The sequence below is a fragment of the Sinohyriopsis cumingii genome, chromosome 6 (genome assembly GCF_028554795.1).
Source record: "Sinohyriopsis cumingii isolate HCF-2022 chromosome 6, ASM2855479v2, whole genome shotgun sequence".
Classification (NCBI taxonomy): Eukaryota; Metazoa; Mollusca; class Bivalvia; order Unionida; family Unionidae; genus Sinohyriopsis; species Sinohyriopsis cumingii.
The window spans coordinates 106,214,847-106,233,599 of record NC_142966.1 but is presented as its reverse complement, the minus strand read 5'-3'; the positions used below and the strand labels follow the sequence as shown (position 1 = coordinate 106,233,599).

Genomic DNA, 18,753 nt, shown 5'->3' with positions numbered 1-18,753 from the left:
GCACACACACACACACACACACACACACACACACACACACACACACACACACACACACACACACACACACATGGTACCACGGACTGTTCAGAACATATACCATTTGTGAGACAGATTTGAGTTTCATAACATTATTGACAGTATCGACCAGCATCTCGGAAATCCCACGATTTTGTTGATATCGGTCAAGTTATTACGACTGTCTAGCAGCTTAAGAAAACAAGCCCCAATAAAAAAAAACTAAAATGAAAACCCCAAAGAAAACAAAACAAAAAGAAACAAGAAAATAAACAAAAAAAAAAACCCAAAAAAGTTTACCAGATTGATCTCGTAAAATCACAAACTCTGAAACGTCGACGTCAACAACAACCCTACCTTTTCCTATTTTATAGGATGATGTTTTTGAGATAATCATTTGTTTGACCTCATGAAGTTGATCTAGTTGTGTTTGGGTCAATTGCACGTGGATAATTCCATTACACTTTGCTGGGGAAAGTTTCAATTTGACCCCACCATCATTTTGTTTTGAGCCCTTTATTTTCGCAAGTTGCTTGGGTTTTGACTAAACTTAACCTTGTGATATCATATTGGTTTAATTGTGCTGTTTAATTACAGCCACTGCAAAGGTTCAATAGACGAGTCCATGACACGAAATCGGCCAAATGTGATTCCAACAACATAGCCTTAGCGAAGAATCACAGCATATGAATCTGTAACATGGAACAGCCTGGGGGACCAATAAGATAAGTTACAGGTGCATGAAAGTACATGTCGACGACGGACGGCTTAACCGACTTCAGATGTTCGAAGGAAAAGTAATGAAACGGGCACAGATCTTTGAATCTATAAAGAGCATTTTGCAGAGCTGTGACAATTGTTGCTGATGACCATTTAATGTTAGAGAAACACTAGACACTCTTAACTTTGCAAAAATTGTTGTGCTACTGGTTTGGTAGTCAGCCAGAGCTGCATCTTGAAAGGCCTAAAATACGTGTTTTGGTGGGCTGAGCTTATGTGGGCATTATTTGTTGTGTAAACAGCCCTGGACGAATTGTCTTTGTGTATGTGGTGAACGCAAGCGATGATAGATCTGACGCGTTTCCAGACTTCATAATCGACAATAAAAGGTCTTCTGTGGTCATTGAAAGATTAGCACATACATCCACGCTGTTAATATTGACAACACAACTAGACCAGCATTACTTTCGTCTCCATGCAAACGTCTCTGCAAAACTAAAATATGTGACTGAGAGGAATCGCACACGAAAACAACAATTGAAGTCCATGAAGTAGTAATCGATGCTTTACATAACAAAGTTTAAATTCAACTTTGTATTTTACATAGAGGTGCCGGCAGCACTAGGTCTGGCATCCGGCTCAACTTAATGATGGTTTAAGGGAATCTCCTCAGCTATACGTTGTTGAGTGGTTTCATTGATGATTATACTAACTGGAGCTGCCATTGCTTCTGTTGATGGAAATGTAAATGCTTTTGTGATGCTCGAGGCACTAATTGCCATAGTCTATCTCGAACCATTTGCAATCCAGGTTATTTAACATATCCATCGAAACGCCTTCGGTGCTATGAACGACTTACATTGCCTAGCAATCCTTGCAGCGCATGAGAATATGGATGTTAGAATATTTGGCGCGCCCGTGAACAATCTTCGGACAACGCCGACAACACCTTTTCCGTAATATCACGCTTAAGCGGGGTTTCTCGCGTTGACAACACGCACAGTCATAGATCGTCCACGTGTGATCATCACTGTATTTAAACAACATATCGATCTCAAATATACAGTTCTTTTGTTGGGGGTTCCACGCGCCGTTCTAATACGTCCTCACCCTGTTCTACACGAATGCAATCAAGATGCACCAACCGGTCTCTGTGGCATGGAAGATACACGGGCATTGTCGGCATAATCGAGGACAGATCACCCGGTATTACATTTGAATAAAACCGAAACAATCTGAAACCACGAGAGGCCGAGTTTGCGGAAGCTTTGCTTTTGCAAATACCATTGATTGCATCACAAGCGAGATTAATCTGAATCATTGAAGTAATCTGACAATATCTGGCACGATATAGCATCTAAACCATCAAGGTCGTGTTTTTAAGATTTGATTCTTTACATGAATATCATTAATATCTTCAGGCCAGGCGACGTACACTGCGAACGGTGCAGATTTATTCGAGATGGCAGAGCTGAGTTTGGGGTCGTGTTCGCGTATGAAAATTGTAGAGTCTTTTCCAGTCATGAATACGAGCTTCTATCGAATCTCTTCATCAATCGATTCCATGTCGTATACTGCTTCTATCTCGAGTGTGCGGGATGCCCTCGCGACGATTAATGTAGAGCAATCCTAGTTGAATTCTGGTTTTGTTAACCAACGTTCTCAGCTTTAAAGCAAGTGTTCTCTTAATATAATCCCACTTTTCCCCAGTGTCATATGTATACAAAGTAATGTCCCTGTATGTCCACTTGGTGCTTACATCATGTACGTTTGATGGTATTTTGAGTACCGCTTGTTTCCATTGCTGGTATAGAATAAAACGGCAGATACGGGGTTTTCAAAGATACTTCTGTATTAAATAATTGTTGTGGTGTTTTCAACATTGACTAGTACACAGGTGGAAGCGGCAGTGGAATATTCTCAAGTGTTGTTTTGACGTCTTGGTCAAGTACATGGTAATTGTACCAATGGTTTCTCCATTTCTCTGATGTCATCTCGGATTTCAGCAATCGCCCTGGTATGCTTTCATCGGCTTGCACTGTCCTGACAATCAGACCCGGTTGTTCTTCTGTTCACGTCATTTCTGTCACTTGTTCTGTGGTTTTCGTGTGGGATTTGTCAATGTTTGTTCAAAGTCCTTTGTGAGGTATACTGTTGCAAACTGTCTCGACTGCAATATATCTTTGAGACTCTGCGGCCAATAGTCTATGAATATGTTCAGCTGTTCGCGATAAGCTTTATGGCGTCACTCTCCATCCTTTGATAGGATATAACTGTAGGATCTGAGATTATATTTGTCATGCTCGTTTAAACTGTTATACAAAACACGCTCGTGTACAGACCAGTGTGATACGCTACCCGATGGAGCTGGAAGGAACCGTGAAGTTTATCTTGAGAACACTATACGTATCCCGGGTTATTCGCACAATCATATTCCGAAACTAATACCAACAGAACACAAAGGCCAACGAATTTTGAAAGGGCCATGCGCGTTACCACCATGACATAGCACCAATATGTTGTAGATTTATTAATGACCAGACTAACTTTTTCTTAAACACCGTTAGAGAATTTAAAAGAATCGTAGTGGGAAGTTTATTGCGGAATGAATGCTTTCGAGTCCGTCCAGGTTGTAATGGAGACACCTCAGCGAGCCACTAGGCTGTAGTTGTCCAAGCCGAAACGTATTTTTCCATATTATTTGGGAAAACGTTCACTGATGTATTCAAAGCTGTTTGACCGGTGGTTATCAAGAACCACAGAGATTCTCGATTTGCTGGGGTAAATTCTGAACTGTAGATTGCATGGACTGTGGGCCGCTCATCTGTTGCAGTGATGTGGCAGCGATCTCAAACTCTGGCATCATTCTCAAAATGGAATTTGACATATTCATAAAGTAAATGACCACGGAACATTCGCGACTGTGATAATGTAACTATTGTCGTATCTGTTTCACTGTAACCTATGTCGATTTGAAAACGAAATACCTTAAGTGAGTCCTGACCTACAGTCGCTCTATGACATAGGGCAACAATGTAGTGAAACTCGTATGTAATTTGTTGAGCGACTTGCCAAATATTTGATGGAACCTCAGAGATCGCATAGAGAAGCGAAGCGGGAATGTTTAAGTCCGCGTAGATGATACACGGGGATTTCATTTTCTTCTGCCTAGTTATTTTCAAAACATTCTTGCCGTATTTTGGTATAATCAAATGCTGCGGATTTTCGCTAATTCTACCGAAACTGTTGCGTCAGTATTGTACCTCAACCTTCTCACCTCAGATAGTCAAACTGGCTGCAGACTTATTCCAAACTAACACAGTAACAGCGATAACAAAGATAAATCGGACAAACTTACAGCTTGAAGTAACTTGTACAGGAAATTCAATTTGATCAAACTTTAGTTCTCCCACGTTTAATCAGCAGCAACAAAGGAGATTTTGGCTCGCCAGGTCAACAAAGGAATTGTGATACCTAGTTGTGCTGACGTTCTACGAGACTTAGTTATGCAAGTTATGCAACTGTATCATATATTCTTGGTCCCTCTCGGTACTTTATTCCGCGTTCTCGCGCGGAATAAGTTGTTTCACTGTTAGAATCTGATGTCCTTCATCCAGGGGAAGTTATCTCATTAAACGATTCCAGTTTTCAAGTCCTAACATATGTTTATCTTTCTCGTGCTGCTTTTGGAACCAATATTCCATGCTCTTGTACGAGTTTCTTGAGTAGATTCACAGCAGGTATGCTAATTTATTAGGGAAAATCATTGTCTAATTGCTTATTCCGGCAAGATACTTGTTAAAATAGTGTTATTTTACCGGAATCACAAACCGCAATCGCTTCAATATAGGCTTTTATAATATTGATTTATTTATCGTTTTACTATACAGATTCGTTGGGTTTGTCCAGGACGGTGTTGCTGGTAAGTATCGGCGCGCGCGATAATAATCGTAAAGAGATCTATATGGTCGGCAAAGCTGATCACACGATTTCACTACCATACCACATCGAGGGCATGGTCAAGCATCGAGACTAACACATGATGCGAGCAAACGTGAGTTACATTATTCCTAATATGACATGTTACGCCGCAGAGTCGACGTCCTCCAAGAATGCTTTGGATTGATTGCGTCCTAAAATCTTGAAACTTCTTATATGCACTCACAGTAATTTAATTTGTTGATTTTTCAAGCCGTCGCCGTTTTATCTCCTCATTGGTATGGCTGATATCTGAATCAAGAGGAAAAGGCAAATGTATCATATAAACTGTATATATATTTCATCGAGTACCAAATATATTTTGGCGTTATGGCAGCACGAATTTGCAGATCATCCCTTTGCAAATATGCAGGCTTATTCTTTTCGGAGTCATGAAATTCATTTTGAAGACTGGAAATATTTTTCTATGAAATCAGTCTTAGCCCGATAGAGATCAATTTACCTGTCACAGAGGCTGATGCCAACTCGAACACAATGAGACATTGTCCGTTTATATTAAACATGTTCGAGTACTGTCTTTTCTCCGTCAGAGTTTCTTATGGCTTCGGATAATTTCTCTCTTTGCTTGAGCTGCTCCGCTTTTGCGATTTAGTACATAGATTCATACTATGCCTCATGTAAGTCGGGTGTTGAAGCATTGATGAATTTCAAAAGCATGTTTGTAATTGATCTTCTTAATATTGTCCTTATTACCATTGGTGTATTCATTATCTTCGGTTAACGTCATCGATTTGAAGTTTTCTTCTACGCTATGATATAATGACTTTTTACAATTTTTGCTATAAGTTCAGCAAGGGCGCGTGGGCTTTTAATACAAAATAATTCCTAACTTGATTAATGTGTCAAGAGGGTCTGGATATATATCTGCCTAATGCAACACATTTTTCCGTTTAGGAAAAGAGTCATTTTAAGTTAACATTCCTTTGCCTATTATTTGCATATCCATAATTGGTCCCGTGTATGCTAAATGTTTAAGATCGCTTATATAGTGATGGAATGGTAATGTACGCCTCAAATATTGATTAGCAGTTCCATCAAAAAATAATTTTTTGTCGCTTTTTACATAGTTGCTCGATAGTTTGTATAAGACATGAAATGATCGAGACTGCTTTGCAAATGATAGTCAGACCAGATTGTATGCATTTCCCCCTTGTGAAATGAAGGAAAAAATAATTTTTGTTTTATTTTTTTAATATTACGTGTTATAGAATACACGGTCCTGCGACTCACTGCAACAGAGCACAGCGGTTATACTCATCCAACGTTTGTATATACTGATTAGTCACTAGCAGGGGCTGTATCAACATGACTGGGGCGCAGCATGAGCATTTGAATTGTGGAGCTCACGCCGGTTACACTCGTGTCCTGCAAAATTCCTCTAGAGAAAACATTCACGTAGTGTATTGAAGGAGTTGAGGGATTCGAACCGTAATTGGCCGGCTAAATGTACTTATGCATAAACTCGTGTTTTTGTATGTCACGTCGACAGAGAGTATATCGCGATCTTAGAGACTTGAACAGTATGATAATTGCGGTCGTGACATATGACCAATCACGGTTCGTACCGTGACGCCTCTTGGAGTGAATCACGCTGGTTACACTGGTCTGCAAACATCTTCAGTGGAACAATTTTCACGTGTGTATGGATTTGGAACAGTGACTGGTTGTCCCAATCGTACGCCACTATTATCAAACTATTATTGATTTTTCAAGTTTCATGTCACACTTTACTTGCCAACAAACATTTTACCTTTGAAGCGTAGCTTGTCCGTAAGAACAAATTTACTTCTCAGACAATATACATAATGGATTTTTACAATTCCATATAGCATGCCATGAACACATTTTTGTTTTGAGGCAAACATTAAAACTTAATATAACCTAATAATATCTGGAATGTATATCACTATCATCTTCTTTTGAGTTAAGGCTATGGCACTAACGGATATGCATGCAATCATCGTATTAATATAGCATGACATATGGGGTGACCTACGTTTATAATGTGGGAGTAGTTCTCTCTCCAAGTTTCATGAATCTAGGTATAAGTGTATTCATACAGGGTTGAAGGACTATTTAATCTTGAGCTAAATGCAGACCAAATAAACTAAACTATTAACATGTGAAAGGTAGATTACACCGACATTATTTTGATTGTAAGGGTGGTTTACTAATAAAGATACGTGCGATCATGGTGCTTAATAAAGAAACACAAAATTGAAGGAAAGTATATAGTGCAACGAACCTATTTGGTTGTGAGCAAAACTCAAAATCTTAACATAAGCCAGTACAATGCAAAATGTGGGGTCACATTCACCTTCCTATGCAGCAAGAGCGTGATACTAATAGATACATAAAATCGTCTAGTTGACAAGAGCTTGAGAAAAAAGAAGCAAATCAGGCACAACATTTAATCAAAGTCAGGAAGGCATGATAAATGTCACATTAACATACTTTGATGATGACAGTGTAGTACCCAAGATTGATCACATTTTTCACATTTCCAGGTATAACAGTATTCACACAGTTTGGAAATACCTGAGCTGAAACAAACATTTAATCAGGAATGTATAAAGGGTGTACAAGTAGTTGCAATGAAATACGCTCCAGAATGTTGTCTAAAACTCGGTAAGAAAGAATGCCTAAAAATCAATTAGAGTTTACATACGTACATGATGTTACCGGTGCAGATGTTAATGCCAGTGCCAATGATAATTCAAGAGATTATCTGTACAGGTGAGCAAAAAAGGAGGAACATTTTAGTCTACCTTAAGGAATGTTAACATATTGGTCAACTTTGGATACAAGAGTGTTACATTGAGAAAAATGCATCCATATATCAATGACCCAGCAGGCAACAGCGTGCAGGAGACTGTCGTAAGTAGAAACCTTACTCAAAGTGTAATGCAGCATTACATATGTTATATTTACTGCTGTTTAGTGAAAAAATCTGCCACTCATTAGCAACACAAAATAAACTTCATTTGACGCGATACCAAAACAACCATATTTTTTAACTGGAGCCATATAATACAATTATCATCATGTGTATTTGGTTGAAGATCAGAGACTTCTATTTTCAGGTACAAGCCGAAAAGTGCATTTTGTGTGATTTCATTTATTATAGCGCAATTATTGAAATTACATCGGTTCTGCACATCAGAAATCGTGCTCAGTCGATTTACGGCAGGTAGTAATTCGCTCATTCACAGAACTGTGATTAGAACTGTAAACGTTATACACAAAGATTCAAAAGTAAAATATATGTCCTTTTATGCATACTCTCTCGTAGCGTTCAGAACAACATCACAGGCAAAAATCGGCATCGTATCAATGACATCAATACATAATGATGGTTATTTCTGGCTGTGCAGCAAATGCTGATTTTAGAAAAAGAGACTAAAGAAAAAAGACATACTGCATTAGAAATGTTGAATATTTTCCATTAAATAATGTTAGAATGAGGGATTTCAGTAATACCTTGTAACATTTCAGATCATTGGTTTTATATTCTATTATGCATAAGTATGTAATACTAAACCACAATTGTATAATTTTTTCAACGTGTGAAAATCAGAGTGGGTTGGATTCAAACGTTCTCCGTAATGGTTAGTCAATGAATATTTCGTTTCAGATAGTTTGACCAAGTATATAAAGAAAGAATGATTGAAAACGGACAAATAAAGTCTTCTGATACTTGTGCAAACCTCATAAGTAATGATATTGGTTACCTTATCTAGTTTATCTACACTTGAGGATATGGTCCTGAATTTGTCATCTGGTACGCCACACGCAGCAAACATTCCATCCAGCAGCTTTCTGTGATTCACCTGTCAGAGTAAATGATATAGGATAATGAAAGATATTGTGCTTTAAATAAACAAATCGAAGATAAAAGTTGTAATTTGACAGGCATCTTCTATTATATATCATCTTTTTTTGTTGCATATGAAATGGTGGACGCAGTATTTGCAATTCCATCGCTCAAATATGTCAAGTTATCCATCCATCTGTCCATCGATTCACTGTCTGTTGGATATATATATATATATATTCACACAAGAATTTTAAGGATATAATGTCTGATTTCTGTTTTATGGTACGAGTGAATAAAGAAGAAAATGTATGACTTATGTCAGTTTTGTCGCACATATGATGCCGAGTGATGTTTCAATACAATTTGTGAAATCAAAAAATCAATAGTTCTTAGAGCTGTGTATGCATCATAAATTACTCCACCCTCCACAACTAGCTTGGCATGTCTTAACCAGATGAACATTAGCTGGAAAACTAAAGTTTCGAGATGGACAATCAGTGCTTGTAATTGTTCAGATTGATTATTTGGAATGCTAGAAATTCGACACATTCCATGTTTCAAATATAACATGGTGTGCAATAACTTTGGATGAAATGTAAAATACCTTTATTTGAATTCTGCTGTAGATAGCAACTTTAGGATAATGGAAAATACAGGCTATATATTGTCAGACTGATAACATTGAACATCTGATGTTAGGCACATACAATGTACAACGAATATAAGCATGCAATCCAAATTAGGATGAATTCCAAGAGTTCAAAATAAGGTATCCTGTGGAAACAAAAGTAAGGATGACATCAATCCTGCGTCATAACTCCAGTAAGTTATGTCGTGAAAAGATGCATTCAAACTTACTCAGGGTCTTATTAATCTAAAATCACATGCCAAAGTTCTATAAACGAGGACCATTTTGCGTGTGGTTATACTACATAAACCAAAGTTAGGTACATAGGTCATCGAGGGGCCCTATCTCTTATACATGATATTAATTTTAAATAAGTCACTCGTAAGACTTTGGACAACATTAACCTACCAAACTGAATCAAAATACGCTGAAGGGCTTTGTAACTATGGCGATTACAATCAACATTCCATGTGAAGATATGGAGATAAATATTAAACACAGCGATTGCAACCGCTACAAGAAGTGAAATGGACGGACAGAGTAATGGACGGACAGATGGAATGAAATGGTAATTACTTTAATGCTTCAGCATTGAAAATTAATGGCACTAACAAATTTTATTAAGAACTACATCGGTCTCTAAGCATCTATAATTGCTCAACATATACAAAAAATGTGACCAATGTACATTGCAAATCTGGTGACACGTTGTTCAAAACGTAAAGTGATATTTTTACAAATTACTTGTACATTTGTAATTGTATGCCATGGACGCCATGAATTCACTATTAATTCATGGATTACAATTTTGTTTTAAAAAATGGATTTCGTGATCGACACAGATCACGAATTTAAAGACTGGGTGAACAATAGTCCAGTTTTTGAAACTATGGAACTCCCTTTCTCTATCCAGAAAATATGCCATTATTAGTAAAATGTAGAAAAATATTCTTAAGAAAAGAATCTCAATATAAGTAGATCCACATTTGTTCATTAATCATACTGCAGACTGATTGTAAACAGTGGAGAGAGCAATACACATGCTGAAGAGAATGTATTGTTACCTTAATCTCGTAGTTTCCAAGGTCAAGGCTGGTTAGTATTTCTGCTACAATTTTCACACACTCTGCATCCGGTATCATCGGGTCATACTGGCCAGCAATGTCAAAGTCCTGCAAACCCAACACATAATACAGACACAATCAATAAGTCGTGCTCTCTGTATCAATGTACATTGAACTCTGAATAATTCAAACTCCAAGGGGCCAAATAGTCAATTGACCTTTGAGGGAACAAAATACTTTGATTTATCAGCTACTCTTGATATTATGCACTTCATACACTAGCCAATAAAAATATATCTCCATCAGTAGTGTGACAATATATGTGTTACATAATGATTGCTGACATGATTGATAATAAGTCACCACAATCTATTCGCATGACTTTGTGCTGATATGACGAAAATCCAGTGTGTATGCGCACTCCAATGGATTGTTATTAATAATGACCAACACGCGTCCATACAAGGGAACAGTCATGGGGTATATAAATCGGTGATATATATAAATGATATCTCAGTAACCAATAAAACATACATTCTCACACTATTATGGTGAACACGGTTGTTTATTGTGATTTGATTTGCATGGTAATGTTGTGAGACAGGTCAATGTTATTGATTGTGGCTATACTTTAAATTCCTGGGCTGGTACATAAATAGGATCATTGAACGCCACTACAAAGTGTGAATATCTTCTCGTGCAGAGAATATTTTCTGTTGCAGATGATATTGTTTTTTAACTGGCAAAAATATTTTGTGTAAATCTATTTCCTTGGTATATAATGGCTAACATTTTTTACAAATAGATGAGTATATGGGTTTGAGAGAATTTATGGCGATATCTTACCGTGACAGTATTTTACCAGATAAGTGAACTGATCGCTACGTTGATGAAAAGATTAAACAGCTGTTTTATTCGAATGCATCACACCTTTTTATCAAAGAGGCCTAAAAAATGTTATTTGCGTTTTCCAACATAAATTAAAAATACATTATTACATTCACTAATGTAGGACTTAGTTTGGATAGGATGGATGCAAACTTGATGCATATTGTGCAAGAAAAACATAAAGGAGTTAACGTTGAGTATAGCTGAATGCTACAATGATGATGACGACGACGACATTGAGATATAAAGCGAAATATCACCAATGGTAAATCAATTAGACAAATGCCTTTTAATATTAATATAGTGATTGCATCCGTAGTCTCCAGTTCTAGTCGGAATTGCTACGAAATATCGTACAGCAAAGGAGAAAAGGAACAGAGCAATCACTAAAACATATTCTTAGACGCTATTACTGAAAACAGTGAAGCAAAATATTTTGAGAAAAGCTACAAAGCGCGCCAAGACATTGGGCTTCATTGGATAAAAACGAACACAGTCTCTTCTTGTTGGAGTTAACGCAATACTCAGTTTCTGGCCATTTGTGAGAATATTGGTTGACACAATTTTGGAAGATAATTTAATCGACTTACCAGATGAATCTTATGATGCCAAAAAATATGCACGAGTATTTGCAAAGTGTGTGGATTTTAATGTATACTTTTGATATTGAACTCCATAGTCATGATGAAAAATGTGATGCAGTTCAAACAATAAAAGATTTAATGGCATTGGGTTAGGGTTTCTGTCAATGACATTTGTTAGTGTTAGAAGATCACGACGGGCAAATCACTAGAGGAATGTTGTTTATTATTAATATATGGGCTCAAGAACGATAGTTCTACGTAAATGTGAGATATTGTTAGACCATGAAAGAATCTTAGCAAATTTTTCAATGTCAGGAGCTTTGTAAAAATAGATTGACGTGCAAAGACATAGAATCTATGGAGTCAGGATTCAAGCGGTGTAGTCAGGTGCCAAATCATCAGATGTCATTGTACAAGCGGCGGTCATTCATGAGCTGGAATATATTTTTAAACAGCATTAATTGATTTTGCCAATTAGTGAATTGAAGCAAATTATAATCAAATACCAAAATCTATTTGACATGGATTCTCGGATGATGCAGTATGTTTTAACAATTATGTTATACTGATTGCCAAATATATTTTGCTAATTAGTGTCAAATGCAAACTTATTTCGCAGCAAATTAACGTAAAATGGAATGCTATCCATTGCAAGTATTTTTGTGACCCTGATATTGGAGGAGGAGTGCATAAGTATGACGTTATGTACGTCATCAGTTGAAAAAAAAATTTGATGATTTTGATGGCAACGGAGAAAATTATTTCTGTTGGGGAATACCCTTTTTAAATACATGAAATGTTCAATAGCATTGGAACTTAATAACTGCAAAGGTGTATACCATGGACAATATGAGCTATGCAACATAACATGTCATTATAAATACTTTATTGGATATTTCCGATATTTGTTTCTTACAAGAATTGTGGCTTCTCGACAGTGAGTTAGACTATCATCCGTACACGACGAGTTCTATGGATCAGGGGAATCGCTGATTGAATTTTCTAACGATATCCATACAGGTAGACCTTACGGAGGTATCGGGGTATTATACCGTAGACCTCTCGCAAGTATTATAGAAGCACAACACCTCGATGATCCCAGATTAATAGGTATTACTATCCATACGGGGGATTCCTCCTTGGTTTTTGTCAATATCTATTTACCTTGTGATCTTGCGGAAAATTTTGGCGAACTTGTAGATTATTTGGACAAAATTAATTCTATTGTAGAAAATGTTAATACTCTAAATGCTTATGTAGTAGGTGATTAGAATTCTAATGCGCTCAAATCCACTCCCTTTGGAGATGAACTTCGCCTATTTTATGACGAATATGATTATATCATATCGGACTTAAAACTAATAGTAGACCACTCAACAAATCTGACTTACGTCAGTGATTCACACAATACAGTGTCTTGGTTGGATCATTGTGTCTCTAGACAGTCTGCTCATTCCGCTATAAGTGATATGAGAATACTTCACACCCTAGTAGGGTCCGACCATCGTCCTACTTTAATGTCTATCAAGACGGATTTGCTTCCCAGATTTGATTCTTGCCCCAGTGAACTCTTAGACTTGAAATACAACATCAATTGGTCAGACATTACTTCTGACGAGAAACTGAATTATACTCAGACATCTGCATTCTTATTAAACGAGAATGAGATCCCACATTGTGTTGCGATCTGTAAGGACCACGGCTGCACTAATCAGGTGCACATGAACCAGATAAATAGATTTTACACTGATATGGTAAAAGCTTTGTCGAACTAAGGTGATAATTTGACTAGTAAATCCAAACGTGGCCAACGGGTTATACCAGGCTTGAATGACTGTGTCAAAGAACTACAAGACTTTGCACGAAATGCTTACCTTATGTGGCGTGATAACTGTAAACCTCGTCACGGCCATCCCATTAACCAAATGCGCCAAACAAGAGCCCAATTTAAGTACCCTCTTAGATTATGTAAGAAGGAGGAAGTAAAACACAGAGCAGACTCGCTAGCACAAAAATTTGAAAATGTCGACCAACGTGAATTCTAGAAGCAAGTTAAACAAAATACTACGACAACTTCCAATAAGCTACGAATTTGCATTGATGGGAACGATGGTCCGAATAATATATGCAACATGTGGAAAAATCATTTTGAAGACTTACTCAATAGTGTTGAAAATGAATCGAATAAGATGCATGTGGTTTCAGCATTGAATACCCATTCTGCTCGTATTGAGGTAATCACATTATCTGAGATCCAAAGTGCAATTACAAGTCAAAAAGGTGGTAAATTTCCAGGATTAGATTTTTTATCTATGGAACATTTTAAATTTTCAGATACTAGACTTCATGTGCTATTGATGATTTTATTTAATTGTATGTTTGTGCATATCTTTGTACCAGATGATTTCACAAAAGTTACAATTATACCACTACTAAAGAGCAAAATTGGTAACCTGGCAGATAAAACTAACTAAATACCTATAGCTCTTACGACTATTATTTCAAAATATTTGAATGCATCACACTGCAAAGATGTGAAGTCATAATCTCCGATAATCAGTTTGGTTTTAAAAAGCAACATTCAACAGATTTATACAGATATGCCTTTAAGGAAACTGTCAGCTGTTATGTAGAACATGGCAGCCCAGTGTTTGCATGCTTTTTAGACGCTAGCAAGGCATTTGATAGGGTCAATCGCTGGACACTCTTTAAAAAGTTGATTGATATTAAAATATCTGTCTGCATAGCTCATACTTTAGTTAACTGGTATGACAAACAGTTGTATTGTGTGCGATGGGAAAGTGTAATAACCAGCACTTTCCATGTCACCAATGGGGTGGGACCAGTTAAATTGTATGCGCGGTCAGTGTTACGTGGGGTTTCGTCTGCTATCAAATGCGCTGTTTCTTAATAATTTTAGTTTTGCTGATGATATGTCATTGATAAGTCCTTCTATCACTGGTTTGAGGAAATTATTAAAGATATGTGAACAATAAGCATTTGAGAATGACATCATCTATAATACAAAGAAATCAGTATGCATGGTCTTTCAGCCAACTTCTTTCAAATTACCATCTCCTCCCCCCTGTACATCTTAACGGCATTGCTCATACATATGTCAACAGTTATACCTGTTTGGGTCATATTTTGAAATCCAATCGGTCGGATAATGAAGATATGATGAGACATTACCGATTTTTGTGTACTTGAACAAACATGCTTCTACGTAAATTTAAGAATTGTTCATTGAATATCAAAATTAGATTATTCAAATCTTATTGATGCACTATGTATTGTGCTCTTCTGTGGACAAACTTTAGTGAATGTATGAAAAGAAATCTAGTTATTGGTTATAATAATAGTCTTCGTTTTCTGTTAGGTCTTCCTAGGTGGAACAGAGCCTCCAACATGTTTGTAAATTATAATGTTTTCAGTTTGGATGAAGTAATGAGAAAGTATGTATTCTCAATGATGACAAGAATATCTAATAGTTAGAACTGTATATTGAAATCTCTTTTGGAACTATGACATTCATTTAAATTCTCGTTTTATTAGTAGATGGAACAAATTACTTTTTAAATGTACCATTTAATTTCATTCTTAACAATGCATGGCGCAGTTAATTGTTGTGGATGTATCTGCATACTTGTATGTATGATATATATGTTCTTTTATGTTTACAATGTTTCTACTTTATAATTATATTTTAATTTAGAGGTATGGACTTTGTAGTCTGAAATAAAGAATTCTTATCTTAAATAACTTTATTCGCGTTTCTTTTTTGGCACAACAGCTTGAATATGTCTTAAATGTTGTATCGGAGCCATCTTTGCCAGCCATGCAGATATGTTTGCTATTATAATTGCGCTCGTCGAAGAAGATTTGCTGGCATATGATTGGTAAAACATCCTACTCTTTTGAGGAAACATTTACATATGTAAATGAAATAATACTCAAGATTGAAGAGATGCAGTTTCTGATCTTGGTAGAGTAAACATTTCTAAAACTATTTATCGACGAAATTTGCAATTAGAGAACGCATTTCGCTTTTACATAAAAATCCCTACTGCGATTCAACTAACACGAATCGCGCAACAGCGTGGAATACGAATACCAAGCCATATGCGTAAAGTGGACATACTTGCGTTATAAGGACCCATAGTTACACCAGGTCAGCCACAACCACAACTAGTTATATCGGATTATACACACCCATTATTAACGCTTAATCAAAAAAGATTCAACTTTTGTTGGTTTGGGATGGTTAACATGGGATCGGTTGTACGTAATTCCACCGTCAGCTAATGATCAACAGAGTGATGATCTCAAAGATTTTAAGGTGGTGCTTGATGACAAGTTGTTTAGTGACAGTTCTGCAAGAGAACCAAATTATCTATTAATTTCGTTTGCACAACCGATGAAGCTTTTGCCATTGTAGATATTGGTTCACATGCAGATAATCTTGTTTGTGTACGACAAAGTGATGCTTGAAAACCATGGTCAATCCAGCAAGAATATGTTCACAAAGTCGACACAAAGCACCGATGTGATCTATTAGACTCAATGATATGCACACATGTTTAAAGTAATCCTAGAAAACTGTAACATGTTGATGATATATCGAGGTAGTGACACGCATGGTCTTGCAAATATTTACTGGACTTGTGTTGCCGACCCATCGTGGGATGAATTTCATGATAGTTTGCTGCAATCACTAAGCACTCGAACAAATTTCACAAAATTAATTTGACATGTCGACGCCAAGAAACATATCTTGCGGGTTTAGACGCTACAATTTAACAATCATGAGATATAAAAAATGATGCTTTCCACCAGTGATGTCAAAGAAGAATATCGAAAGCGACGCCATACAGCTGCCACGAACTGATTCGTAATGATATAAAAGACCGCAAAATTGTCAAAGATACGTTACAGTCAAGTCAAAGTGTCCGAGAAAATCTCACAATGGGCGTTTAACAAACATTTGCATCGATAACTAAACCCACAAAGGAAACTGAGGAACGTACTAAACGTATTAAGAAGGCCACAAGAACAACGGCTGAACAAGTGTCAGCACTAACGGGAACAGAAAAAGATCCGGATCTAATTCGCAAAATAGCTAAATAGCTAAGCCACTAGTGCAATTGCAAAGACTGTTGAACGCTCACTAGCGGCAGTTGTTCGAGTCAAAGAAGACGTCCAAGAAATTAAAAAGATCGCAGAAGGTAACTTCATCAAAGAATTACTACGAAAGCTTCCATCTCCACCACCCGCATATTAGTCAATGCTGCAAACAACAAATATTCGAATGAATATGATCGCGGATCTTTGAAAATTATATATATATATATCGGTATTTTTCGTCCACAACTAGTGAAATTTGTGAGCAATTATGTTAAGTTAAACAATTATATGAGAAGCAACAACGTGTAAATGAAGATCATTGGCATATGACAGGCAACAACTAAAACAAAGCGTACGCAGAAACAATAATGTATATATAACTAATACAACAACTTGCATATGAGGAAAAACATATACGAAAAACACAACCTAAACCCTTGTATGAATATGACCCTGAACTCGAAGAATTTGCCCTGGATATAGAAAAACAACCAAACGAAGAAAAGGTCTTGGTGGACTATGTGTGCCTCGCGACCATGGGGATCTATTTGATACACACGTGGAATCAATGCGAGCGGACAACAACACACTAGAAGTCATTATTGTTGCCATATCGTTATTTCAGCGATTGCTCACCAACAATATCATGGACCGGAACAAATTTCGCACGTTGATGCATGAATTCACAAAAGATATTGATGAAGTATATTCCAACACTAATGATCTGTTCTGATGTGATTTAATGTGATTTGGCCGTTTCATTATTTCTAGCCTCGTGAGTAAATAATTTTCATTTCTTTACATCTAATTTCGTATTCCATAACATGTTAGGCTATCTGAAGAGGCAAATTGCAAATGAATTAAGAGTATCGGTAAATTTTGTAGTAATCGGGGTCCAAGAAAAACGAAGTTAGACATCAGCATTAACAGTTACGATGGGGGATGGGCGGGAACTATCTCCCACGAACCACCACCCCTCACTTCGTAACTATTTGTGTCGGCGTCTTCCATTGTAGGAATATGGGTCCAATCGTAATAATGTTTGTATTTGTAACCATTCCTTCCAATCCCTATATCTACTTACCTATGGTTTTAAGTTCAGCCGCAGTGAAAGACAGAGATCTAGATTAGATGCGACCTATTTTCCACAGATTTAGATCCGATCGTGAAAGAATGAATGATTTATTTTCAGAAAAATGCATGTATTTAATCCGTACAGTTTATACAGAAATAAACGGAGCTCGGTGTGATCACATGGTTACATTCTATCAATGGAAATGTTCGCTATATTCGCTTATTAATGCAATCACCGTTATGTGGTCCTAGATGATATTTGCAGGTTTATCGCATTATCAACACTTGTTCTGCGTATTACGGGAATCACGAAAACGATAACCCATCATAGGTGAACTAATCTGAATTTATGTCGGAACTAAATCGATAGTAATCGGTGTCTCTGGTGGTGCTTGAAACATAATTTCGATACTTTTACATTCATCAGTACGTGTTTGTTCAAACCTTTTTGTAGCAGCACAATAACGTCTCAATACGATTGGTAAACTATGCTTGGTGGCTATTAAGGATACAATAATTAAAATGGCCGAGTTCAAGACTGTATTAAGGGAAATGGGCATTCAGGGACAACTCTGAGAACAAATTAGTGTGAGCTGATTTACAGACAATACAAACCGAGTAATGTCCCTTAAAATCGAAAAGTATACAAATTCCCTCCCAAAAAACTGTCATGTAACATTCTCCAAGATACTTACCATAGTATTGTGCAAATGTATGTTTTCTTGGTTACTGGCATATGGTTGATACAGGTCACCACCTTCTATGGCCTATGAATGTTATCTTGTTTGGTCTCATATGGATCGCTTTCGTGATTACAGTCTGTTAGCGTGCGCATAC

At 36.8% G+C, this 18,753-nt stretch overlaps 1 protein-coding gene across 2 annotated transcripts in view; it reads right to left on the bottom strand.

Annotated features, from left to right (window-relative positions):
- Positions 1-18,753, bottom strand: part of LOC149797646 (histidine--tRNA ligase, cytoplasmic-like) — a 48,660-nt gene that overhangs the window by 16,603 nt on the left and 13,304 nt on the right. For both annotated transcript variants that reach the window (XM_089962548.1, XM_089962550.1), the window contains exons 6-7: positions 10,247-10,354; positions 8,469-8,567 (exon numbers count right to left, since the gene is read on the bottom strand). In XM_089962548.1, coding sequence (XP_089818674.1) covers positions 8,469-8,567; positions 10,247-10,354 — 207 coding nt within the window. The remainder of the gene's footprint in view (positions 1-8,468; positions 8,568-10,246; positions 10,355-18,753) is intronic.